The sequence below is a fragment of the Vipera ursinii genome (assembly GCF_947247035.1).
Source record: "Vipera ursinii genome assembly, chromosome: 5".
NCBI lineage: Eukaryota > Metazoa > Chordata > Lepidosauria > Squamata > Viperidae > Vipera > Vipera ursinii.
The window spans coordinates 90,761,057-90,788,810 of record NC_139518.1 but is presented as its reverse complement, the minus strand read 5'-3'; the positions used below and the strand labels follow the sequence as shown (position 1 = coordinate 90,788,810).

General features: G+C 39.8%; 1 protein-coding gene across 4 annotated transcripts in view; it reads right to left on the bottom strand.

Moving 5' to 3' along the window:
• Positions 1 to 653: 653 nt before the first annotated feature.
• TM9SF3 (transmembrane 9 superfamily member 3) overlaps positions 654 to 27,754 on the bottom strand; it is an 88,404-nt gene continuing 61,303 nt past the window's right edge. For all 4 annotated transcript variants that reach the window (XM_083364222.1, XM_083364223.1, XM_083364225.1 and 1 more), the window contains 10 exons: positions 19,113 to 19,244; positions 16,629 to 16,795; positions 14,177 to 14,271; positions 8,343 to 8,473; positions 7,854 to 7,993; positions 7,291 to 7,359; positions 7,062 to 7,208; positions 6,744 to 6,827; positions 6,553 to 6,629; positions 654 to 4,932 (listed from right to left, as the gene is read on the bottom strand). In XM_083364222.1, coding sequence (XP_083220348.1) covers positions 4,865 to 4,932; positions 6,553 to 6,629; positions 6,744 to 6,827; positions 7,062 to 7,208; positions 7,291 to 7,359; positions 7,854 to 7,993; positions 8,343 to 8,473; positions 14,177 to 14,271; positions 16,629 to 16,795; positions 19,113 to 19,244 — 1,110 coding nt within the window. In that variant the 3' untranslated portion in view covers positions 654 to 4,864. The remainder of the gene's footprint in view (positions 4,933 to 6,552; positions 6,630 to 6,743; positions 6,828 to 7,061; positions 7,209 to 7,290; positions 7,360 to 7,853; positions 7,994 to 8,342; positions 8,474 to 14,176; positions 14,272 to 16,628; positions 16,796 to 19,112; positions 19,245 to 27,754) is intronic.

The following is a 27,754-nucleotide window of genomic DNA, read 5'->3' as shown; positions in this document are numbered from 1 at the left end:
AACAAAGTAGAAATTTTAAGAGAATACGACAGTTTATAGACTGTCTGTTTATACAGAGTGTTGATAACTAAATAATCTAGTTCTATTGAAATTAAGAGAGAAGAAATTTGTTTGAGAAATCCCAAAGGATTCTAATGAAGACATTAGAGAAAAGTTTAGTAAAGCCTAAAGCCTTGGAATTTTTTTTTTTTATTGAAAAGTTTTAAAAATACAGTTTTCCTTTAAAAAAACCCCCTTTCCCCTCCCTCCTCCCCTCCCTACCTGCCCCCTTCCCCCCCTCCCCCCCTCCCTCCTCCCCCCCACCTCCCCCCAACCCCCCTCCCCCCCCGGACTTCCCAGAGCTAAATACAAGGTATTTATATATAAAAAAGCAATCATAAACAACCATATACTAACAACTATAAATTCTAAAATCCATCACTCTCTAACTTATATAGGATCAAACAAAACTTAGCATTATTAAATATATATAGAAGACAAAATAAAAAAAGAAAAAAGAAAACGAAAGAAGACTTATTCAAATGCTAGATAAAACTTCTTGGAAATTTTTTATATTGGAAAGAGGATATAGGAAATTGATACAGTATTTAGAATAAATTCCAGATTTGTGAGAACACGAAATGTTCCAAGGGGTTTTTTGATGCACTTTGACGGGAAGAAGACAAGAGTTCAAGTTTTACAACTGCCTTTTAATACAAGATGGAAAATTGATAATACACAGATAATTGTTCTTAAAGAAATTCTTATTAAGAGTTTTTCATAAAAGAAGTTTTTTTTGTGAGATATTAAAGCAGAAAAAGATCTCATTCCAATGGGACAAAGTATAAAGTGTAATCTTAACTGAATTTTTTTCAGAAGGAAAAGCAATTTCTAGGAAATTTCAAAAAGAAATTGGAGATCCAAATAGAGATATCAATGGAGATTATAGGTAGTACTTGACTTATATCAGTTCATTTAGTGACTGAAGTAACAATGGCACTGGAATAAGTGACTGATGACCATTTTTCAGATGACCATTGCAGCATCCCCATAGTCACGGAATCTAAATTCAAATGCTTGGCAACTGAGACCTATTTATGATGGCTGCAGTGTCTCGGGAATCAGGTGATTGATCACCTTTTGTGACCTTCTGAAAAAGTCAATGGGGTGCCCAGATTCACTTAGCCGCGTTACTAACTTAACAACTGTGGTGATTCACTTATAACTGTGGCAGAAAAGGTTATAAAATGGGGCAAAATACACTTAAGAAATGTCTCATTTAGCAACAAAAAGTTTAGGCTCAGTTGTGATTATAAGTTGAGGACTACCTCTACAGAAAAAGTCAAACAGGTATGACAAGAAACTGAAAAGGATGGTACTGAACTAAATGCCACAGTATCAATTTTTATATGTTTAGCTTGATAATGGATTATACTTAACATGGAAAATAAATGGAGCTAATGCTTCTTAAATGTGTAATGGAATGCTGTCCAGAGAATCAATCATAAAAAAGAAGCAGGAGCCCCCCCCCCCCGCCTAATCATCAGAGAAAGAATCTTAGAAAGGGCTCGCCCTAATGCATCAACCGGTTGAAAGTGGCAGCAGGAAGTGTCATGCTTTCAGACTTGCAACATTTATGGTAGCCCTCCTAGGTAAAACAAATAGAAAATATAATTAGATGAGCTAAATCTACTTTACTATAAGACTACCTTAACAGAATCAAGTCACCTGGGTGACGCAGAAATTTGAGAAATTTTTAAAAAAATGGTAAATTTGTTGCAGTGGATGAAAATTAATTTGCACAGGATTAAAAAAACTGATACTGGAAATTTATGCCCCAAATGAAGAAAAAATAATTTTTAAAAAAAATAAAAGAGAGGATTCTTTTCTATCAAAATTGATGAATGATGGGGGGAGTGGAATGGAGTGATCTCTTTACAACTGGATAGAATTTCTGAGAAAAACATTAAAATCACTCAACACAAATTACCAGAAGTTTTGTTTGATTTCATGGACAATTTAGAACTCATTAATAAAGGGAGACAGAAAAATGGTTATTCAACAGTGTATACTTGCTTTCCTGAAAGATAGATTTTTTTCAAGAGTAGACATTTGCATTTCAAAGGATTTGACCACTAAGGTTTCCAAAGTAGAAATATTACCAATATCTTTTGAGTCATAATCCTGTGGGTTTGATGTAAAAATGAAAATCTAATACTTTTAGAAGGAGACTGAATGCAGCATTGTTACATAAAGCAATAGTGGAGGGATTATAAAAAGAGTTTTGGTGAATAATTTAGGTAAAGCCACTGATTTTAAGAATGGACTGGGATGCAAGTAAATCTTTTATTAAAAGTTTTTTATATAACATAATAAACTACAAGCTATTCTGGATGAAATAAAAAGAACTAAAAAAGTATCCAGAGAACATAAACATTTCTCAATAAATTAAGCTTCTATAACAGCTATTATATTTATTAAGAGAAATGGAAATAAAAATGAATTATAGAAAATTAAAAAATGTATTTGCAAATAAACCAGGGAAGTGGCTAGCATATAAAGTACAAAAGGAAAAAGAAAAATGGTATTGAAATTATAATAGGGAGATACTGTATTAATAGACAGTATGGCAATACAAAAGCATTTCATCAATATTATTCCAATTTATATAAGGAAATGACATCTCATCAGAGAAAATAAATAAATACCTAAAGAAACAAAAATTACAGAGGATTACAGAGGAACAAGGATAGAGTATAAAGGGACCTACAACAGAAAGGAAGCTTCTGAAGCAATAAAAAGAAATTAAGATTAATTGAGAAAGGTACCTGGACCAGATGGATTATCAGGTTCTTGTTACAAAATTTTGAGTATAAACTTTACAACCTTTCAAAACAAGATTAATTCTATCTTCTGGGAACAAAAGTGCCGGAGAGTTGAATACAGAGTAAGCTGCAGTTATTTCAACAGAGAAAAGATCAAACTCCATATCATGTAATACAGTAAATCTTATCTTAGAAATACTGTAAAATACTGTATAATATTTATCCTATTCAGCCTCCGGGCCAGGTTTGAAACTAGGTAAAAGCTTGTAGGGTCATTGTAGAATGTAATTATAACATTTTATATAACAATCAGCTGCAATTCATTTACTGTAAATTGTATTTATTTCTCTTGCACAATTATTTTCCAATGTGAAAAGTCTTCAAGTGAACTCATCTCAGGAAAATAGTTTAATACCACACGCACACACACCCAATTAGGATTAACAAATGCCCCTCACAATAAATTGTTTCTTGAAATAATCTGCATTATTTAGCTTCAAACTTTGCCTTGAAGATGCATACTAAATGTTTACCTCAAACTTCCTTTAAAAACAAGGATTTCTAATTCCTTATTGCAGCTTAATTTTCAGGAACTTGGGAAAATATTATCTTTACTTTGATGGTCTTTCTTTTCACTTACAATATCTGCATACTTATGGAAAATGTCTTCTCCTTGGCCAGGCAAATTCTTTTTAGATGAATAAAGCACATTAGGGAATAGCCCAATGCAACCTGGGGTTTAGTATCTGAAGAATATACATGAACTTTTTCAGAACTGTTTTTCCAAGGACTGATGAATTAATCATCTTTTAATTTAAAATATATCTATTTTTCAACCATCAGAACATTTGTCTGAAAAGTTTATTTGAAACTTTCTGAACACTTAAAGCAATATTGCTCTAGATATCCTGAAAGTGTCCAGAGAGAACTAACAAAATCAAACTGTTATAAATTACAAGTTTTTGCTCTTGAAAGAGCTTAAGTGAACGGAAAACATGAAACACGTACTGCAAGGAAATCCCCAACATTTCATGCAAGAGCAGGCAAGATGTTAAAAAGCCACCTAAATTCACATATTTATACACTGAATCATCAGAAAAAAGTAGTTTAGTAAATCTGTACATCCAAATACATTTGGGAGCTACATCTAAGTTACATCATTTAATGTTTCATACACTCGTTACCCCTTTTAAATCATCAAGTAAACATTCCAAACTGGGGGTGAAGAGAAAGAAAGAAAGAAAGAAAGAAAGAAAGAAAGAAAGAAAGAAAGAAAGAAAGAAAGAAAGAAAGAAAGAGATCAGTGTAGACATTCAATTTTTTGTTTTTAAATCTAGACCTCCATGTGTTGAACGCTTCATCTTCATATATTTGCTTCCTGACATAAAAAAAATCGCAGTGCAGAAAACTCCACTTTTATTATTAGTTAAGTTTCTTTGGATGGGTCTCACGTATAGTTCAGCGTACTTTTTGTAATGAACAAATGGAAACTTGGTCTTATTAAACTGAGAATGCATGCAAATATTTGATTTTTTTAAAAAAACAAAAACAAATGCATGTATATTTTATAATAGGTAACATTGCAAATTATTCAGGTAGCACCCATATTTCTTTGCCCTATCAAATAACACTAAAGTTGAAGGGAAGAAATCTTTCTAGAACAATTATTTTTTGTACCAATAACTTACTAGAAACCTCTAAGAGCCATCTGTTTCACTTTCTTTAGAAATGAATGGAACAAATAGTTAAATACAGTTTGTCCTCTTCACTGAAGAGAGCTAGTCTATTCATCTTTATGAGCTAATTTTGGGAAGATAAACATGTACTGTGGAAATGCCTACTGAATATAATCCACACATTTGCTGAGAACATTTGGAAAAAGTCAGTAAGAACCTAGGATCAATGAAAACGGATGTTGTTTTAAATGATCCACAAGAGAGAGACCCACAGAGTGCCCAGTGCCACGCACACAATTTTTCCTGCGCTTTTTGGTGTGCAAGTTATATACTCTTTTCCCACCCCACACCCTAAAATGTTAACTGTTCCAGTTTTCAGTTCTTTTAGTCAATTTTCACATTCGTGTAGATTTTTCGAACAAAGGCACTTGTTCCCATATAGCCAATTGCTCCTGCAAAAAAATATATACATATTAATTTAAATTTGATAAAACTTTAACTTATTTTCTAGAGTAACTTTTAAAAGGACAACTGAACAACAACAAAAAGATGTGAAATATTTTAATATTTTAAATTTCAATCTACCTAAAATTCAGCTAACCTATCAATATTATTTTATTGTATTCTGTGTTCAACCTGGACTGAGAATTTCTGCAAATTTGACACATCATGCTCAATCTTATATTATGCATGATGCTACATACCAAATGTGTGCCTCTTCAAATGTATGGAAACACATTTAAATATGTAATCAACAGTTTACTCTGAAGTCTCACATGGAAAATATATTCAAGATCCCTTTTCTCTTCAGCAGTAGCTTTTCATCAGCTTTTTTTCTTTATATATGAAAAGATTCAATTTTTTACCAGGTAAGTGACAGAACTGGTTACACATAGCATGTGCAGTTCCAAAAATGTGAACATGATCAGGCTACCATTTCCAATTCTTTGTTCAGTGCAGCAATCTAAATTAAAGCATCACAACAAAAGACTCTCCAACTCCTAAACACATCCAGTGCTCCTATAAAAGTGTATTTTCAAAGAAACCAGTGTAGCTCACAGAACAGCAATGTCACATGGGCCACACTGGGAGTCCCTAGAACTGTTTAACTATGTTTTGAAAATGATTGAAACATTCTGCTCATGCTCAAATATATGCTTTTTTATCTCCACAATTGCAGGATTCAAGATACCCTGTACTACTTTTTGAACTATCATAATGTTTGTTTCTGTACAGTTTCAGAAAAAGCCCAGGGTTCAACAAGGGAAAAAAATCTGCCAAAGTAAAGTCATTTTATGTAGCCTATCCCAAACATCTATGGAAACCAGAGCAAAGGAAGAATCATCTGGAAAATTTTATATTAGGCCAGAAAAAACTAATTCATGAGGCAATCAGTTCAGATACTTCCAGCTTGCAGAGATCATACATAGTTTTTTTTAAATGGCTTCTTACCTTGTCTACCTCATTTTTATCCCTTCTACCTTCTAACCTCTTCTGATTAATTTTTGCTCATTGAGCAGGGTGATAAAAGATTATTTGGCTTTTTTCCTCTTTCCCCACTTTCCCTTTACATTCTAAACCTTATATCCTCTTGCCTGATCATGCTGGTTATCTTTCTACAAATAAATTACTATGTGAAGCCTCACATAAAAATTAAAAGAAGATAAAAAGAAAGAACTGTGACTGGGTAATAAGAGAATTGTATAAGAAAGTATTTGAGCTTGCAGCTTGAGCTTGGTTTTGCTGTTGGGATGCCTTAATTTATATGCAATTAATTCTAAATCTAATTTATTTCATTTCTGGCCTTGGCAATTTTTGAGAGCAGTCACTCAAAGACCTCAGCATGTCATATGCTACCACTTTAAACCTTATGCTTAAAAATGAATTCCTATAAAGAAATATGAGATTGGCTATTACTTATGTAACCTTGTATCTACTGGAATCAAATAATTTTAAAGCTGACAATTCTTTAATATATTCAGAAAACTAAGAATATATTTTCAAAAATATATTAAGTAGTTTAAAAGGATAAAATTTGAGAACTAAAAATTCTGAAAGCATTGTGATCTTACCACACATTATTCCTAGGGCTGTGCTAAATACTGCCATATAACCGAAATAAAATGATGTCTGAAACAAACCATACATCCTGGAGAAAAAAACAGAAGATAAAACAAATTTTAACATTCCCAAAATTATGAATAGTTACAAAATAAAGTTGTGTTATTTCAAGATGTTAGATGTAAAACGTTAGATTACGTACTTTGTCTTGAAAAAGTAGTAATAAAAGGAATACATATAAACATAGATTGCAGTTGAAGCAGCAGAGAGAAAACTAGTCCATTGCCTGAAAAACAAATCAAGACTATAATACCAATTACATAAAATGTTTCATGACAAAACTTGTAACACATATTAATTCAAATTTAATTAACCATTCTGAGTTTCATAAAAAGTAAGTATTTTACAAATGTTGTAACATAAAAACTGTTCATGTTTTGTTCAGTCTCTACAACCTAAGAGACCAAATGTTCAGTCTTGCTCTTTAATGGTTAAAACTGAATAAACATATTGTACTTACCACCTATAGTCTTCTGCATTCAGTAAAAAGTATGTACACACAATTGTCACACAAACAGTTACAATGCAAAGGATGACCAAAACTAACATCATGAAGCCATAGACGTAATAGATTTTGTAAGCCCAGAAGGAGGTGAAGATAAAATACCTAAAGAGAAAATAAGTATAATTCAAATATACATCTCTGGTTAAGCTGATACTGGCAAATTGCTTCTATAAAAACAACTTACATTTCAATGAAAATTGATCCAAAGGGGAGAATGCCACCAAGGCAAACAATAACAGCTGGTTCCATAAACCTGAAAAAAAAGAACTATTTTTCTCATTTAACCAAGGTCAATGGGAAAAAGTCATTTAATAGAATATTCCTGCTGAATTCACTGAACTCAACAGAAAATCACCATTGGTTTTTAAAATGCACTGGGGTAAAATCTAAAATATCTTGAATACTTCAATAAAATTCAGACTGTGAGTCTCACAGGTCTGTCAGCATTTAAGATTAATTACAAAACTGTTGCAATATTAGTTTGTTTTAATATATTGTCCAATATTAATTATGTTTTGACAATTGATGAGAGCATCTAGCCCCTGCAATCTATTCACGAAAGAGATCAATCACTATTTGATGAAAAATGTCATGTAGTTATGAAAGATAATGCATCCTATCTCCTATTACATGCCATCATCTTATGCTTAGATAATTATCTGGAAGTACCCATAAAGACCAACTACCCTTTAAAGTAGGGTAACATACTTTATCAGATACATGTATATAGACAAATTTAAATTTTACCATTTTTTCTCTGGGATTGGACGAGGAACAGCATTTACTCGGCAAGGAAAATTGGGCTGACCAGAAAGATTTCGTCCAAGTATTGTTCCAACAAGATTTAAAGGAAGAATAACAAAAAAGCAGATGCAACAAACAGCTACCTGTTAAATCAAATAAGAAGAGATATAAAATACATTCATTAAAATAAAATCAACCATTATTTTAGCAGCAATTAATCACAAGAAAACAGTTATTCAAAATAGATAGATTAAATGTCCAAATTGATAGTGACAACCATCAAGCTTTGCTATGAGTTGAACAACAATGCCCCTCCTTTACATTCCCACTCACTCCACAAGAGCATCAGCTGCATTGACAGCCTTTCTTTAGGGTATTCTCCTGTTGGAGATTACCCCTAGTAGCTATGTAGATTTCAGTCTTCCATCTTTATCCAACAGATGGAATCTCTCCTTCTTGATAGATACAGTTTCTGCAAATTAAAGTACTCACCATTGTCCCAAAAGGAATAGCTCTTGATGCATGATAATAAATGGCAATAAAATTAATGAAGAAGGCTGTGCCACACACCATTGCAGGAATAAGGAATGCTCCAATGAACATTTGCTTTATCCATCTTCTTCCTGCCAATCAAAACATTATATGTATTTGTTATCAGGGTTACAATTATGAACCTTAAAATTGTGCAGTAGGATATAGCTTAACTGACATGTAACACTAGTTAGACTGGAAATGATGACAAGCTCTCAGTACCACTTTTCTCAGTACCACTACACCTCAAGGTGGTATTTTCACAAATCTTGCAAATAAATTCAGTTTTAGGCCCTGAAACCTCTCTTTATGTATCATTCGAAAACACATATTCTGAACAATTTTATCATTGCTTCTTAAATTTGGACAATTCAGGAAATTAATTAGTTATAAATAATGACTTTTATTTTCTAAAATCGATTAAGTCTATCTATGAAATTCTGGCAATGTCATAGTATGATTATAAAAAGGTTTTAATGAATAAATTAATGTATATCATCTTCCTTCTCTCTTGCTGAAATATTTCTCCTCTTGGAAACAGGAACTTTGTACCTATTCAGCCAACAATCTCAGTAGCTGTGAAACTGAATATATGTCCATGTTCATTGAAATGTGAGGCTAACAATGAGTTTGGGTCTTCTTATCTGACGGCTCGCTTGTGTCCTTGCAGTCTGGTGGTTAGCTTCCTCCCCATCTGTCCTAGTCACAGGGATAATCCATACAGAGGTATCTTACAGAAGTATCTCCCACCTCCAAGCAATCATTACAATGCATGATTTCTCCTTGTATGGTAGCCTTTGGGCGGTGTGCGATACCCACTTGCAGATCTCAGAAGCTCTGTTCTCCGTTCCGAAATGTTTTTGATGTATGGCAGGGTGTGCCATATGTTGGTCTTGTACCTTCTTTCTTCCTCTCTCTCCCCTGGGTGTTGCGCAGGCATCTTATCATAAATGCTTGTAGGTAGCCATTCTGCCTGAATTGTTCACATAGGTACCTGCTCTTCAGTTTAGCTTGCTGGATATACAATGGGTTCTCACCCTACCATACAGTATTTTGATGCAACTCTTTTTATGTCATAGTGGATGGCTACTGTTGAAACTCAGGATATGTTGAGTGTTGGTGGCTTTGCAATAAACTGTGCATGGATTTATAGTTGACTTAATCACAACAATCAGTGAATGCAGAATAATTCCTCTCTGATGGTCTGCAATAAGGTCTTGAAATAACTCTTTGTTGTTCAGTACACTTATACATGACAAGGACAAAAGTATAGCTAGGCTGAAGGTCAGCTACCAAAAACCTAAGCTTGAGACTACCATGTTTCCCCAAAAGTAAACCCTACTCCAAAAGTAAGCCCCAGCTGATTTTCGGGGTGTGTGCCTAATGTAAGCCCAACCTCGAAAGTAAGCTCTAGCGTGGGGCAGGGTGAGTCAGCCCAGATCTTCCATGCGACAGCTGAAGCGCCCCGCCACTGGCCTGCCAAGGCCCTTCGTCAGTGGCCACTGGTAGAACCAGCTGCCGCTCGCCCTGCCCTCTCCGTCCCACTGTCTGCTTGCCTGAGGCCGCAAGGAACCAAACCTTCAGCGAGCCCCAGCCTCCACCCGCCCTGCCTGCTGGCCCTACCACTGCTGGGACATTTCTCAGTCGCATCAAGGGCTCTTTGCCCTCCTGACTGTGCTGCTCTGGGCTGCCCTGCTGGGCTGCTCCTGCCTTGCACAGGGCGAGTCAGCCCAGATCCGGAATGTTGTCCTGCTGCCAGCCTGCCAGGGCCCTTCGCCAGCAGCTGCCAGTGGAACTGCACCAGCCCTGCTTCAACCTTTGGACTGCTTGAGCGCCAGCCTCTACTGGCTGCTCCCGCTGGATCACCCCCGCCCAGCCAGCCGGCTGCTGCCAACACTGCCATGAGGTAAGGAGGCGAGGCAGGTGGCAGGGGGGTGGAGTTGCTTCCCTCCCCCTGCCAAACACCTGCTGAAGCCATGCAGGGTAAGGTTGCAGCCCCCGCCGCCACCCAGATGCCCTCACATCCCCTAAGCGTTTTTTTTTACTAACCTGCCTTTCAGCTGCATTGTGTTTCTCCATTTGCTTCTCAGTCTTCACTGCGTGTTTGTGGGAGAAAAAAAAAGATCTCGCAAGAACTTAGAAAGTCTGATTGAACTTTTTTTGTCCCATAAATATGTGGCAAAGGCTGAGAAGCGAAGAAATGCAATACAGTTGAAAGGCAGGTTAGTAGGGTAAAAAAACACTTTGGGGAGGCAAGGGCATCTGGGTGGGGGCGGGCACAGCAACCTTACCCTGTGCAGCTTTGGCAGGTGTCTGGCAGGTGGAAGGAAGCAACTCGACCCCCACACACAGCAACCTTTCCCTACGCACCTTCAGCAAGTGTCTGGCAGATGGAGGGAAGCAACTACACCCACCTACCACCTGCCTCATTTCGTCTCATGATGGTGGCGGCAGCCAGGCAGGCAGAAGGCGATCCAGCGGGAGCAGCTAGTAGAGGCCAAAAGCGCCCAGCCCGAAGAGCGCCATGTTCAGCCCTCAGCCTGGCACCTGCACTGAGTAGACATACAAGCTGGCACTCAGCAGCCCAAAGGCAGATTCATGGGCAGTGCAGTTCCACCGGCAGCCACTGGCAAAGGGCCCTGGCAGGCTGGCATATCTGGTCTGCCACCACACTCTTACCGCCACGTTACCCCATACACAGGCCCCACCCCCGTGTATGGCCTACTGGTACCAGTACCAGCAAAAAGTAAGCCCTCCGCGAAAGTAAAACCTAGTGCTTACTTCAGAGCTCAAAAGAAAGTAAGACGGTCTTACTTTTGAGGAAACACGGTATTACAACAGAAAACAGAAATTTTATTTATTTATTTAATGTATGACATATCATACATGGACTAGCAATATATATTAACATTTCACTTATTTTAGTAAAACACAATAAAATATAAATGTTAAAAAGATCTATATTCAAATACCAATGTCTAGGTCAGGGATCGGCAACCTCGGCTCTTTTATGACTCGTGGACTTCAACTCCCAGAATTCCTGAGCCAGCTATGCTGGCTCAGGAATTCTGGGAGTTGAAGTCCACGAGTCATAAAAGAGCCGAGGTTGCCGACCCCTGGTCTAGGTCATCAAATCAAATATGTATGTATGTATACTTTCTGCTTTTGTTGCCATGTATTCGTAGATAGATAGATAGATAGATAGATAGATAGATAGACAGACAGACAGATAGATATAGATATAGACACACACACACGCCTCCCCCCCCCCACACACAAGCACAAATACCTGGCAACGAAAGCAAAAAAATATCATTTTGACAGACTGAAATGCTAATTTAAATCTATATGATATCAATCAACAAAGGCAAATGTATAATCTTGCATGTAAATACAATATTCAGAAGAATAAGAATGGGATGGGAGAAACTTGCTGTGTCATCTGTACATATGAAAAGGATCTAAGTTATTACAACAAACAAAGAACTATGAACTTGGTGGTACAATATAGCTGCTAAAAAGACTGTCAGCACTGAGAGTGACAACTAAAGAAATGGAGATCATTTGAGACAGACTATGAAATCAGAACTACAAAGAAAGAATCTAGAGTTGCTAGAATAAGAAAGATGAATATAAGATGAAGCCAAAAGACCAACTGATTGCATGTGTATTTAATTTCCAATTGTTTTCATATGGAGAGCTAAGAGAAAAATTTAACATATTCTTTTTCAGCTAGTAAAAAATAAGGCTCTTTCCACCTCAGCATAGAGGGGCAATACAATCCCAAAACATTATAACGGGGGGGAAAACAAGCCAAGGGGAAGAAATAAGAGTGCTGTATGTGGTGCAAACAAATTCAATTAATGGACAAAGTCTATATTAAGTCCAAGGAGGAGACTGACATAATCCCATTATTATAAAGTTATTTTAATAGTAGTTTTGAGTCTATCAATTACTATCAGTTTCTTACCAATACTTGCCAAAACCCATAAGCTCATCTTCTTACAACACAGTACGATCACTTCCAATCATGTTTATTTTCTTTTATAAATATCAGTCTGTAATATTTTCAGCACTGAATATTAGGTGTGAGAGAAGTACCATATTTTTCGGACCATAAGATGCACTTTCCCCCCCCAAAAAGTGGGGGGGAAAACGAGGGTGCGTCTTATGGTCCGAAGGTGATCCGTATGGCCAGCCCCAACCTCGCAAGTGGAAAGCAAGGGAGATTGCCAGGAGCGCGAATCGGCACGTGCTGAGAAATGCCGATCTCGGCTCCTGTAATCTCCCTCACTCGATTTCAGCTTCCCTTGCTACAAGAGAAAGCAGGCTGAAACGGAGCGAGGGAGATTGCCAGGAACGCGAATTGGCCGATCTCGCGCTGCTGCAATCTCCCTCGCTGTTTCAGCCTGCTTTCTCTTGTAGCAAGGGAAACTGAAACCGAACGAGGGAGATTGCAGGAGCGCGAGATCGGCCAATTCATGTTCCTGTCAATATCCCTTGCTCCGTTTCAGCTTGCTTTCTGCAAGAGAAAGCCAGGCCGCAGGGCCGCCTCCACGAGTACTGCTCTAACACGGAGAGGGAAGGACAAAGAGGGAGGAAAGGAAGAAAGGAAGGAAGGAAAAAAGGAAGGGACAATGGGAGAGGGAGGGAGAGAAATAGAGAGAGGGAGAAGAAGAGAGGGAGAGAGAGGAGAAAGAAATAGGGAGGGAGAGAAAGGGGGAGAGAGAAGGAGAAAGAAATAGGGAGGGAGAGAAAGAGGGAGAGAGAGAGAAGGATAAAGAAAGGGAGAGAAATAGAGGGAGAGAGAGAAAGAGGGAGAGGGAAAGAGAGCGGGAGAGAAAGAAAGGGAGAGAGAGAAAGAAAGAGAGACAAGGAGAAAAAAGAGGGAAGGAAATAGAGGGAGAGAGGGAGAAAGAGAGGGAAAGAGAAAAATAGAGGGAGAGAAAGAGGGGGAGAGAGAGAAGGAGAAAGAAAGGGAGGGAAATGGAGAGAGAGAAAGAGGAAGAAATAGAGGGAAAGAGAAAAATAGGGAGAGAAAGAGGGAGAGGGAGAGAAAGAGGGAGAGAGAGGAGAGTGAAAGAAAGAGTGAGGGAGAGAGAGAGAAAGAGGAGGGGGAGAGAGAAATTAAATTAGTAACATGTTAAGTGAATCTGGTTTCCCCACTAACTTTGCTTGTCAGAAGTTTGCAAAAGGCAATCACATGACCCTGGAACAATGTGACCATCATAAATATGAATCGATTGCCAAGCATCCGAATGTAAATCACATGACCCTGGGGATGCTGCAACGGTCACAAGTGTGAAAAATGGTCAAAAGTCACTTTTTTCAGTGCTGTCGTAACTTTGAACGGTCACTAAGTGAATCATTGTAAGTCGAGGACTACCTGTATCATTTTTTTTCCTTTTTTGGGGGGGGGGGTCAAGTTTTTGACACCTTGTTGGGCCACTGGTGGTACTCGGACATTGCCTTGTCCTAAAAGTGGTACAATGGATGAAAAGGTTGAAAACCCGTTTTAGTATACCGGTACTATTTGGTTCAGAATATTTTTTTTCTTGTTTTCCTGCTCTAAAAACTGGGTGCGTCTTATGGTCAGGTGCGTCTTATGGTCCGAAAAATACAGTACTGCACTTCTCAATGCACTTTTCAGGACTTCTTCAAGTCCTCCCTGCATGCATATAAATGCTCAGTTGGTTGCTTCATCAGCAAAAGGTTGTTCATGCATGAATGCATATGTAGATAGACCACATTTTATGCTAGACTGCACTATGAACAATAATCAAGAAATGCTTTACCTCCTTGCCTGGCATAAAGGCTTCCTCCAAAGTAACCATTCACTGGTGATGTTGCAGCATAAACAAAAATAGCAGTACTTAACATTGATCCTCTCCTAAAATAAAATAAAAACACGTTTATTTTTTGTCAGCCTAAAATATACAAAACAAAAAGAATGAAAACAGTTTTCTGCCTCACAATGCCAGCAGTTGATCCCTGACTACTATAGTGTTTCACATAACTGCTTTAGTTGAGCTTTATTAAGATAAGAAACATTAAGATATACTGGCAAAAACAAAAAACCTCTATTAAAAAAATGTTACTAAAAATGTATATCCTCATTTAGTTAAACTTTCTTTCTTGAGCTGAGAAGAAATGGCTATCATTGTCATGGTTAGTAGTATCCCAGAAATAATAAAACATACAAAAGTATTATGATACTATGATGCCACTATGGTTTTGTTTCCATAGTTTTCAAACTACAGGTACAGCACAGAGATGTCAAACTGCTGGCCTGCGGGCTGGAAGCGTCACACTGAAACCGTGCCAACCCCATTGCAATAGGGAAAAAGTCCCGATACGTTGTGTGACGTCATGTGACGTTGCAAGTCTGACGTGCCTGATATAGCACATCTGAGTAGAAACACTTGTTCCTCACACACCCAACTCAAGCAGGGAGATATATCAATAAAAACAGAGTGGCAGAAGGAATTTATGTTCTGTCAGACTAGGAAATAGCATACAGGATATTAAAATAATTTTATTAGAAAAAAATGATATTGTGATAATTGTTCTCTATTTCAAAAGCCATCCCTGCTTCTGACTATTAGCATTTCTCTGAGATTGTACCATACTTGCAGCTTTTCTGGCTTCTAGTTGTCTCTCACAAGAATCTAGCAAGGAAAAAATAATTTTACAGTGCTCTCAATAGTACCCATATCCGGAAAGGAGAATAAAATGTCGGTTTGGTCAGTAGGCAACTAGACTGGATATATGTGGATACTTTATTCATATCCATATCTTGGGAATGTTGATCTTTTTATGGATATAAAGATAAACACAGAAGCAGCATCAAGGATTTTTTTAAAATAGTATTTTCACTGCTGCTTCCTAATGTTAAAAGTCAAATGATTTTCCATACTCAGACAAAAACAAAGCAATTTAATGGTATCAAATTCAAACAATGCAAAAATGTATTTGAATTTTCAACCATCCAACAACTTGTAACAATTATAACTTGCTAGTAGATACATTTCTTGAAATGTAATAGTCTAAATGTAACAATATTTCTGCAAAATTATATACCTTTCTATTGACTTTAGGAACTGTACTTACTTTTTTATGATTTCTGTTACCTTGTGAAGAATATTTAACAAAAACATACCAGAAGCCTTTCCTACTGCAATGCCTAGATAATTTTGAATCTTTCTAACCTAGAAGATCAACATATATTATTTTTTTCTGTTCGTTACACATTTTCTATGCTGTTACACTGAAAACAACTTGATGGCTTACATTAAAAACATACCTGTATGTGGACCAATGCCAATAACCTCAGCAAGTAGCGATTTTTCTAGGATAAGGTGAATTGAAGTCCATTATAGCTGGAGGGCATCTAAACTGATTTAAATAAGCTAAAGAAATTGTCATATCTTTGGCTTTGATACCATTTGATCTTCCCATCTTAATTTTGTTTAATGTTCAATTGTGTCTTCAGGAGCTTGCTATATTTATAATGATAAAGCATATGTATGTGTGCCATGATCTGCATGTAATATCATGACATGTGTATAGAAAAGGCAGGGCATGCTTTGTAATACTGCAGCTATGCTTTTATTGTTCTGCCCCCCACACCACCACAGACCCTGCTATTTATGATTGTATTCTGAAATTTGTTATTATATTAAATGTTGAATTTTTTTATGTTAATAGCTTCAAAAAGTGATTTCACTGTACAGAACCAAGTTTTTAATAAGATTCTTTATTTGCCTGGAAGGAAGTTCAGGTTTACATCCAATAATTTGCTTCTAATACTGGAGGATTGTTTTAGATTTGCTCAGAATATGGTAACAGATGGTGGTGGCGGGGATGTTTCTTCAGATCTTCAAGGGGAGAGGTGATGGTCTTAAATACAGGGAACATTTCCACTACTAGATTTGTGCTTTTCACCTGCAGTTTGCACATAAGTCTGATGTCGGTGAAGCATGGTTCAACAGACCATGTTCTATTCAAGGAAGAAGGTTTAGGATCTAATTCATCATTTTAAATTTAAAATATGTATTACCATAAATTTGTACTTTACCTATGTTAAAACTCTGAGTCAAATAAATATATGAGCATTATCTATGCTTCTTCTGGTTGTACAGCTATTTATCTTTGGAAAAATCTACAGCTCCAAAAATAGCTGATATTCAAGTGGGCTCACTGGACCTTACCAATATATATTTAATATAATCAGAAAGTAATACTTACTCTGTATATAAATCTTCCAGCATGGCAACAATGATTACTATGAAAGAAACTGCAAAGATTTGGCAGCCAGAACCAATAAGGGATGAAAATATTAAAGGATGACTAGATGGCCTGAAAACATCTCCATGAACTTGTTTCCAACCATATTCATCTCCTAGATCTCTATCCTGCACAAAACACAATACATTCATTCAAAACAAGAAAAAATGTAATTGCCAAACCACAGTCTAATTCAGTCTATAAAGTAACACCCACAACTTGCTCTACCAAAACCTCTTCTAAACTGCACAGATTTTCTCTCTTTTCTCCCTACTCACACCTTGCAGCAGGAGAATGCTAAAAAGCTCACATCATTGGTCAATCGTTTATGATAATCTCTGATCAACAACTTGCAATCACTGAGTAAAATCTTATTGCCACATCTGTGACATTTCTGAGGAGAGATACTGATGATGGGTAAAGGAACATTAATCCATGTTGTTACTACTGTAGAAAAAGCATGCAAGAGAATGCACCAAAAATGTATCAAATGCTGCATACTTGCAGTATACATCAGTATGCTTTGACAATAACATTCATTTTGGATCTTCCTACCTTTATGTCAAAGTCATTTAAGCTGGATACCAGCCCCAAATTAGGCTATTTCCTACTGCTGAGTAGTGCACAATAAGTAAAAATCTAACCTAACATTTTTATATGTGGGCTTCACATTATTATCATTATTTCTTTAAATTAGGAATACATACATATTTTCAGGTTGAAATTGATTCCTGTCAGAAGCCACAACTGGACAGTACCAAGACCAAAATTAAATTTTATTCAAAATGTAAGTAAACATATTTTATATGACTATTCCTCATAATAATTTCCTTTATTTTCTTATTTGCAACTTTTAAATGAGATTTGGAGCTATACATAATGATTTGGGGATTAAGAATTATACACCCTTGCTCTAAAAGAAAACACAAGTCCAGATAATCTTCTGCAATATTTTTTATTACTTCAATGTATTAATTAATTGAATTCTTTGTTAAGGAATAAACTAGTTCAAACAATGTAATTAGAGAAACCAGAAAAAATGTAAAGCACAAATATTATAAAATGACATAACTTATTACATTTCTCACATCTGCAAATGAAGAAAAATTTGCTAGTCATATTCTTATTATCTCTAGATCCCAACTTTAGCTTCTAACTTAGGTTTACATACAAATTTAATTGTCTATGTTCCATTAGATGTCTGAATGCATACATACAAAATTTAAATGCAGAAAAGTTCTAGATATGGAGGAGTTAGGGGCTCTTCTGCTCACTAGAGAATTTGGGAGGCATCTGTGTCAATGGTAAATTGCCTGTTCTACATGCCAAAAGTCCTAAATTCAATCCCCGTCTAGGACAGATATTTTTGAAAATGATAAACTTGTAGCCTTGGTGGAGCAGTGGGCTAATGCCTCCTTAAGTAACACCAGCTGCCTGCAATTAGTGCAGGTTTGAGTCCCACCAGGCTCAAGGTTGACTCAGCCTTCCATCCTTCCGAGGTAGGTAAAATGAGGACCCAGATTGTTGGGGGCAATAAGCTGACTTTGTAATAATGCCGCTTGGGGGGGTGTATGAAAGCCCTAACAAGCAGGCATATACATAGAATGAAGGCTACTGCTAAGCTTGTAAGCCGCCCTGAGTCTTCGGAGAAAGGCGGGATATAAATGGAATTAAAATAAATAAAAATAAATAAATAAAATAAATAAACTCCATCAGATAATGCCTTATTAAATGGAACACTGGCCTAACAAGTTATGTAAATCAGCTGTCCAATAAGTGTAAACAATTTGACCACAGACATAGACCAGAAGACCAAGTCTAGAAGAAAAGATATTTTTTTCCAGAGTGAACCACTATGCATGCCCACTTCTTGGCCAACTGTATAATACTAGCACATATAGGATTCTCTTTATCAATATTCCAGCACCGTACACACATATCAGATTTCAATGATATTGGAACATGTGCCTTGGCCAAGCTTCTAACTCTTGTATAGTGAAAGAAGGTTTAGAATAACGACTGAAGAAAAGGTATTCAAAATACATGAACATTTATCCACATAGATGGGATTCAAAGTCTGCTTTATCTTAAAACTGACTTAAAAATGCTTCCTATTAAGTTTTGAGAATACTATTCTAATTAATGTACTGCATATAATCTGTATTTTAAGCATATGATACTTTAAAAATATCAACCATGAGTATATGGAAAACTGGTCCCTCTATTGAGATAAATTTTAAAATAACAGGCTATCAGAAAAAGTTTTTAAATCATTATTAAAATACATAATATTTATGCTTAGGAGACCCTGCACTTACAGAACTGATCACATTAATTAATTATGTTTGATCCCATTTCTAAAACATTCAATCTTTCTGAATCCAGGCTTTCTCTTAGACTGAATACCTATAAATTTAAGAGTAAAAATATAAGCAAAAGTTTTACCATATCATCCATTTCTTCTTCTTTACTATATCGTGCATAATCTTTCCTCAGGGTCCTCATTAAAATCATAGAAACCAAGCCCACCAGGAAAATAACCATCATAAAGGAATTGAAGATCGAAAACCAATGAATCTAAAATAAAAAGTGGACACTCATTAATATTATTTTTATTTACAAACCCATAGATCTAGAATTATGAAGAAATGTTCTAAGGGATGACATTAAGTCTTTATGAATAGAAAGGAAGTTGAACTACATATAAAATTCTGCAGCCCTTTTGTCTGGTAAAGGCAAAATATATAGTATAATAAAATAAAGCACTAATACTCCACTTTTTCCATTCTGAAGAAATGCAAAGTGATACACACAAAATCTATTCACATTTTTTCTTAAGTGAAAGGATGAAAATGGTTTTTTTCCTTCTCTAGTATCACAAAGTTACAATAACTAATCTAAGATTAGTAACTTGTTCAAATTTATTTGAAAATAATTTCAGAAAAAATGAAGTGTCAATGGTCCATTCTTCAGTCGACCATGATTTCTTCAGAAACCAGGATAGAAATTTGCAGCTATCTTTCTATTGTAATTTATTAGAAAGCCAAAACGAGTAATTTTTCACAAAATGAATATATTAAATGCTCAACAAAGATGCCCTGAGAAGATACTGGTCTCTAATTAAAATATATAAAAAGGATATCCTTTGCTCAAATAATTAATGATATTGTAAAAAGGAATTACAAAAGTAAGGAAGAATGGATATGTAAAGTCAGTGTAAAGTCAAGTCAAGTCTACCAAAAAACCACTAATGCCAATCAAGTGCTCCACTACTAAAGTAATAACCCAACCTCCAACAAGAGCTGTATAAGAACACTATTTAGATGAGGACAAACATATTGCAGCAACCCTGAATGAACATCAGAAAAAGGATTAAGGGGAGTGTGTTAGGTCCCCTCAAGGGAAGCATTTGGGGGGATTTGATGGGAGATTCCCCCCCCAGAACATCCTCTGCCTGCAGCTGGCCGGCCTCCTTCCCAGCCTCAGGAACTGGCCATTCCTTAGGAAGGAGGTGGGGAGGGGTCCCACTACCTGATGGAAGCTTCTGCACGGGATGCGGGGGGCAGGGGGACCCAGCTTGCCACAGCCAACTCAATGCTGGACAACTTGCCACAGGATGTGTTTCTTGTGACCCGAATTTTAGTTTTAATGTTGTGGGTCCCTCCCCCAAATCAGGAACCTTCCCAGGTATGAAGAGGGAAGCGATATGGCTGCAGGTGAAGCTGAGTCTATTGCCAAAAAGGGGGTTTCAAGGGGGGCTTTCTCCCAGACAATTGGCTGAATGAAATTTCTCAGCCTTTCAATCAGTTTCTTCTCAAGGCAGAGGAAAGAGAGAGAGAGAGAAGGGAGGGAGGGAGAGAGAGAGAGACAGAGAAAGAGAGATGGAATATGAATATATGTGGTTGTCCTTACTAGACTTTTAGTAAAGAACGTTTAATGAAATATTTTGATTTTTTAAAATTAAGAGATGAGGTATAGGGATAATTTTATTATGAGTATTTTATCTGAAAGTAATCTTTGACCCAGCGTCTTCTTTTTGGAGTTCAAAATATTTTGCTGCATGCAGAAATTTTTTTTCTTTGTAGCAGTTCATTGATTTCATAAATGCAACACACTAGTTTTTTATACATAGCATAAAGGTAAAAAACGATACATGCAGTGTTATCTTCATTTTAGATGTCAAAAGGGTTTTGTGGCTCCCAGTGTTTTCTTTTCTTTTCTTTTATTTATTTTTTATTTTATTGCATTTATATACCGCCCTTTCCCTGAGGACTCAGGGCGGTTTACAGGGAGTTAAAAATCAACCATACAGGGACTTCCGGTGGCGGCGCGGCGCCGGAGACAGCCCTTGCGGGCTGCCCGCGGCTCAGCTGTGTTATTTCCACCCGAAACAGCGCCGATCAGCTGTTCGGGTGGATTTGAAGCCCCCTCCTCGGGAGAAGAGGAGGGGGTGAGCCCCCAGGTAGGGGTTGAGTTCTCCGGGGCCGCCTGAGCTTAAAGCTTGGGCGGCTGAAGGATCGAACTCCCCTGTAGCCTGGGTTGCTCCCAGCTGGTCACCGTCTCTGCTCCGCGATTTCTGGAGCGGAGCCAGGCGTTTGCGACCACCCCTGCCAGAAGGAAAGACCATGGAATAAAAGGAGCAGGCACAGCGGTACAGGAGGAAAAGGTGAAGAGGACTTTTATTGCTGCTTTCTAGCTTAATGGATTTTATAAATTTAAAAGTGAAAGTGCGTAGTAAGTGAAAGTAAAGATGGCGGCTAAACCTCCCCCAAAAGCTCTTTGGAGTGCTGGAACTTCTCCGATGCAACAGTCATCATTGCAAGCGTTGCTTCTTCCTGATGTATTGACACCGAAGGATTTACAAGATGCTCTTGAAAAATATGCCCAGGTAATTCTGGAAACAATGGGTGATAAATTTGCAAAGATGGAGGAGAAATTGGAGAAATTGGAGGAGAGAATAGAAGAGAGGATGGAAGAGAAGTTCAGAGTGATGAAGGTAGACATTTTGTCTTCAGTGTATAGAGTGGCTGAATGTGTGGAAGATTTGACTCAAAAGAATGCCATATTAGAAGCAAAAGTACTGGAGAATGAAGATTTAAGAGACAAAATGGACAGAGAACTGAGTCTTGCTCAATATTTCCAGATGCAGTATGCTGTTAGAATCAGAGGTTTAAAAGAGAATATTAAGGAAGACCTAAAGCAGCTGATTTCTGAGGCTCTCGAAGTAGTATTGAGTCAGCCAGCATCTGAAATAAAGGGAGGCATGGATAAAGTGTTTCGTGTGAATTCATGGATTGCTAGACAGAGAAAGTTACCTAGAGATGTGGTGGTTTATTTTGCAAAGAGGGAAATTAGAGATGAAGTTATTCAAGCTGCCTATGGTACTAAAGTTGTGATTGCTGATCAAGAAGTTTTGGTTCTAAAAGAAATTCCTCCAAAGATTTTAAGGAGAAGGAAGGATTTTACATTTTTAGTGCAAGAGCTCAAACAACGAGATATAAGGTTCAGATGGGAGATTCCAGTTGGGTTGATGGTGATGCATGAAGGTAAAAGGCACCGTTTGGCCACTGTGATGCAGGCGCGTGATTTTTACAATAACGTTTTAAAAGCAACCCCACTATCACTTCTGGAAGCTGCAAAGGGATCTGGAGAAGGAGAACACCAAGAGGCTGAAGATGGACAGACAGAGGAGAATGGTGCTGGAGGAGATCAAGCCACAACTTCTTTGGATGATTCTAGAGAGCAGAGGGAGACGCGTGCTGCTTTAAAACGATCAAAAAAAAAAAAAAAGAATAAGGTCAGCAGAAGTCTATGGAATTTCCAAAATGTACTTACAGCCAAGCAGTGGGAGGAGTACGGCCTAAGAAAGATAGTCCTATTTAAGCAGTGCTCCAAGAGCTTTGGGATGATATGCATGGCAACTAAATTTTTAACTTGAAACGTTAATGGATTAAATTCACCACAGAAGAGGAAGAAAGTTTTTCAATATTAATGGAGTGGTTGTTTATGTTAAAAGTGCTTTAACAGCGGACTTAATTGAAGCAGATAAGCATGGAAGATACGTTATGATAGAGTTGCTGCTAGAAGTTAAAAAGATGCTTTTAGTTGGATTATATGCTCCTAATCAACAACAAGCTGACTTTTTTAGTTTATTTCATACAAAGTATACCCAGTTGGATTAGAAATTTTTTATTTTTATGGGGGATTGGAATGGTGTTTTGGATGTACAGATGGACAAGGCTGGAGCTTTTAAGCGCGTCCCAAGTCATGTTAGACTGCCTAAATCCTTTTTTGAAATGAAGGATGACTTGGAACTGTGAGATATTTGGCGTGAAAGACATTCGCATGAAAAGGATTATACTTTTTTTTTTTTCTGACAGACATCAATCTTTTTTCAGGATCGATTTTATTTTGTTGACTAATGACTTTTTTTCAAGGATTAAGAAGGTGAAGATATGTGCAAGAACTATTTTTGATTATAGCCCAGTTTGGCTAGAGATTAATAAGGAGAATAGAGATAGGCGCTCGTGGCGCGTAAATGAGAATTTGTTTAGAAATTAGAGAAATGTGGAAGAATGTAAACAGCGGATGAAGGGGTTTTTTTTTTAAATTAATATGAATAAGGGCACCTCTATGGACATGGTTTGGGATGCTAGCAAGGCCTATATGAGAGGGGTGTTGATATATATGAATAATAAACATAGATGTGCTGTGGAAGCTAGGAGGAAAGAATTGGAGAATGAAATAAAGGAAAAAGAAAAGGCTTTGATTTTGAATCCAGAGGATGTGAAGTCTAAGGAGGCTATTAAACTGTTAAGAGGAATGGATTGAGTATATCCAGAACAAATATGGGACAAATGGATTGAGTATATCCAGAACAAATATGGGACTAAAAAGTTTCATGTAGCATTTGAATAAGCCTTCCCTTCTTTTCTCTTTTTTTTTTCTCTTTTTTATATATTTTATATTAATAGTGTTTGTAGTTATCCTATATGAGCTAGAGAGTGATAGATTTTAGAGTTTATGGTTGTTAGCATATGGTTGTTTATGTTTCTTCTTTTTTTGTATTTTATACCTTGTACTTAGCTCTGGGAAGTCAGGGGGGGAGGGGGGGAGGGGTAAGGAGGGAGGGATAGGGGAGGGGTAGGGGGGTTTGTTAAAGATAAAATGTATGATAAAACTTTTCAATATAAAAAAAATCAACCATACAAAAGTTAAAAAACCAATTAAAAAGATTAAACCAACCCTGTACAATTAAAAAACCCCAATTAAAATAAATTTCTCCTCAGCCTGGGCCCGAGAGCTCGAAGAGCCAGGTCTTCAGGCCCCGGCGGAATGATCGAAGGTCGGGGGCAGTCCTCAGCTCCACTGGCAGCTGGTTCCAGAGGGCAGGCGCCCCCACTGAGAAGGCCCTATCCCTGGGTGTCACCCGCCGGCAATCTCTTACCGGTGGGACCCTGAGCAGACCCTCCCTGTGGGAGCGCACTGGGCAAAGGGCATTTGATGCCGGCAGCAGGTGTTCCCTCAAATACCCTGGACCCAGGCCATGTAGGGCTTTATAGGTGATAACCAGCACCTTGAATTTCACCCGGAGGGCAACCGGAAGCCAATGCAGCTTGCGGAGTAGAGGTGTTACATGGGAGTATCGGGAGACCCCCATTACAACTCGCGCGGCCGCATTCTGCACCAGTTGAAGCCTCCGAGTGGTCTTCAAGGGCAGCCCCATGTAGAGAGCGTTACAGTAGTCCAAACGGGAGGTCACGAGCGCATGAGTAACTGTGCGTAGGGCGTCTCGGTCCAGATAGGGACGCAACTGGCGCACCAGGCGAACCTGGGCAAAAGCCCCCCTGGTCACGGCTCCTATGTGATCTTCAAAATTGAGTTGTGAATCCAGGAGGACGCCCAAGTTGCGAGCCCTATCAACGGGGGGTAACACCTCACCCCCCATCGTTAGAGGTGGAATAGTCTGGTTAGCCCGAGATGCCGATATGCACAGCCACTCAGTCTTGGCGGGATTGAGACGAAGCCTGTTTCTCCCCATCCAGACCTGAACCGCCTCCAGGCACCGGGACATCACAGTGAGGGCATCACTGGGTTGGTTCGGGGTGGAAAGAAAAAGTTGGGTATCATCAGCGTACTGATGATACCCCACTCCGAAGCCACGAATGATCTCGCCCAGCGGCTTCATATAGATGTTGAACAGGAGAGAGAACCGACCCGAGGGACTCCACAAATGAGAGGCCTCAGGGCGGATCTCTGCCCTCCCGTCAACACCGACTGCGAGCGGCCCTGGAGGTAGGAGAACCACCGTAAAACGGTGCCTCCCACTCCCAACCCCCTGAGACGCCGCAGCAGGATACCATGGTCGATGGTATCAAAAGCCGCTGAGAGATCTAATAGGACCAGGACAGAGGAGCAACCCCTGTCCCTTGCCCTCCAGAGATCATTCACCAGCGCGACCAATGCCGTCTCCGTGCTGTGTCTGGGCCTGAAACCCGATTGGTACGGGTCCAGATAATCAGTTTCCTCCAGGAACAGAGGGAGCTGATGCGCCACCACACTCTCAACAACCTTCGCCAAAAAGCGAAGGTTGGAGACTGGACGATAGTTGTTTAAAACAGCCGGGTCCAAAGCAGGCTTCTTGAGAAGGGGTCTCACCATCGCCTCCTTCAAGGCGGCAGGGAAGACACCCTCCTTCAAAGAAGCAGTTATTACTGCATGGAACCAGCCTCGTGTTCCCTCCCGAGCCGCATAAGCTAGCCAGGAGGGGCACGGATCCAACAAACAGGTGGTGGTGCTCAGTCTCCCCATGATCCTGTCCACATCATCAGGGGAAACAGGGTCGAACTCAGTCCAGATAACGTGCTCAAGACCGCCCGATTCCTCCACATCAGACTCTGCCCAGTCAGAGTCCAGGCCAGTCCGGATCTGAGCGATTTTGTCCGCCAGATGATGACTAAACTCCTCGGCTCGTCCCCGCAAGGGATCCTCTCTCACCTCCTGGTTAAGGAGGGAGCGAGTCACCCTAAACAGGGCGGCCGGGCGATTATCTGCGGACGCGATAAGGGCGGCAAAGTAGTTAGACTTCGCCGTCCTTATCGCCGCAAGATAAGACCTTATAAAGGTTCTTAACTGCAATCAGTCGGATTCGGATCGGCTGGATCTCCAACCGCTCTCTAGACCTCGTCTCCGATGCTTCATCTCCCGGAGCTCCACAGAGAACCATGGGGCCCAACGGGATCTGCTCCGGGTCAGAGGTCGCATGGGTACAACGCAGTCAAGTGCCCTGGCGGCAGCCGTTTCCCAGGCCTCCACCAGAGCATCGACTGGACTGTGGGTAAGGGTGATAGGTATAGGCCCAAGTGCCCTCTGGAACCGATCCGGGTCCATTAGGCGCCTGGGGCGGAACCACCTGGTCAGTTCCGCCGCCCAGCGGCGGGGGGTGGCATAGCAGAAAACCAGCCTCAGGAGGTGGTGATCTGACCATGACAGAGGGGTGATGGACGGGGAACCCCCTCCCAGATCATCCAACCACTGTCCAGATAGGAACACCAGGTCGAGAGTATGATCCCCCACATGAGTCGGGCCCTCAATAACTTGGGTCAGGCCCATGGCCATCATGGAGGCCATGAACTCCTGAGCTAACTCCGACGACCCTCCCAGTGACGGCAGGTTGAAGTCACCCAGGACTATAAGCCTGGGGAACTCCACCGCCAACCCTGAGAGAGTGTCTTGCAGCTCAGGCAGGGCTGTTGCCACACAGCTGGGCGCCAGGTATGTAAGCAACAAGACCAACTGAGCCCGAGGACCACATCTCAAGAGGAGGGATTCACTCCCGGCCATCTGGACAATGGTGGCCTCCCGGGGACACAAAGTCTCCCGAATAACCACTGCCCTGAGCCCGTGGCTGGTGCAGCACCCGGAAACCTGGCGGGCATAACTCGGTGAGAGGCACCCCTCCCTCCGAACCCAACCAGGTTTCCGTGATGCACGCTAGATCCGCACATTCCTCCTCGATCAGATCATGGATGATCTGATCGAGGAGGAATAGACCAACCTGAGCTCAGGGACCTGATCACCCTCATCCCCGGGCAAGAGGGTGCTAACCAGAGGGTCGGAGCGCGCCACCGCTCAGAGATAGCGGGGGCGCGATCCCAGGTGTTGATATGGCCCTCCGCGCAAACACCTGCTGCCATTCTCTATCGCCGTGGGGATTTGAAGCCCCACCCCCACATTCCCAGAACCAGCAGCCACCTCCCCCGACCCCGTCCCGTCAGGACCCCTAACAGGTCCAGACTGAGTGCCGGTTAAAGATTCCCTCCCTACCCCCCCTCCCTACCCCTCCCTAACCTTTTAAAATAACCGGCTAAAATTTTTATCAGGGGCCTCTTAGCACGTCTCAACTCGAGGCCCCGATCTAAGCCCAGCCACCTCTCGGAGTCCCAGCGCTTGGGCTCGTCCTTAAGGGGAGTATGGAAACAGGCGGAAGGTTGCGCCCAGGAGGCAGGAACCCCCCTAAGGGCATACAAGTCCGCTTCGGAGTAACGAAGGTGAACCATACAGCGCTAGGAAAGTCTCTTAGGGCAGATGTTATAAATATGTCCAAAGGGTCGCTCAATGATGGTATATAGATGGAAAAAGAAGTCCAGTAGGCATATCTCTTAGTCCACAAGGCCATCTCAGCTCTCACCCGAGATGGCAATCCAAGGGACAGCCTCAGTCGTCCTCTCACTCCGGCTGAGGAGTCCAATCTGGAGTATTTATTTGTTTTTGTTTTTATAAACCGCCCTTCTCCCGAGGGACTCGGGGCGAGTAGAGAGAAAAGGGGGGGTCCTGAGCCAAGCCCACCCCAGCTGGTCTCTCACACCAGTGAGGTGGTCGCTGACCAGTCCAAAACCGTCCTCCCACCACGGTCAAGTCCCAGCCAAACTGGACTGTCAATAGGGGGGTCTTAATTCCCGTCAGGCATGGAGCTAGCCATAATGCCTGCCTGTCAGCAGAGAAAGTAAAGAACAGGCAGGCCAGGCCTCTGTCGATCCTCGCGTCGCCGGCCAACGCCGCCAGTCTGGGGGGGGGAAGGCAGAAGC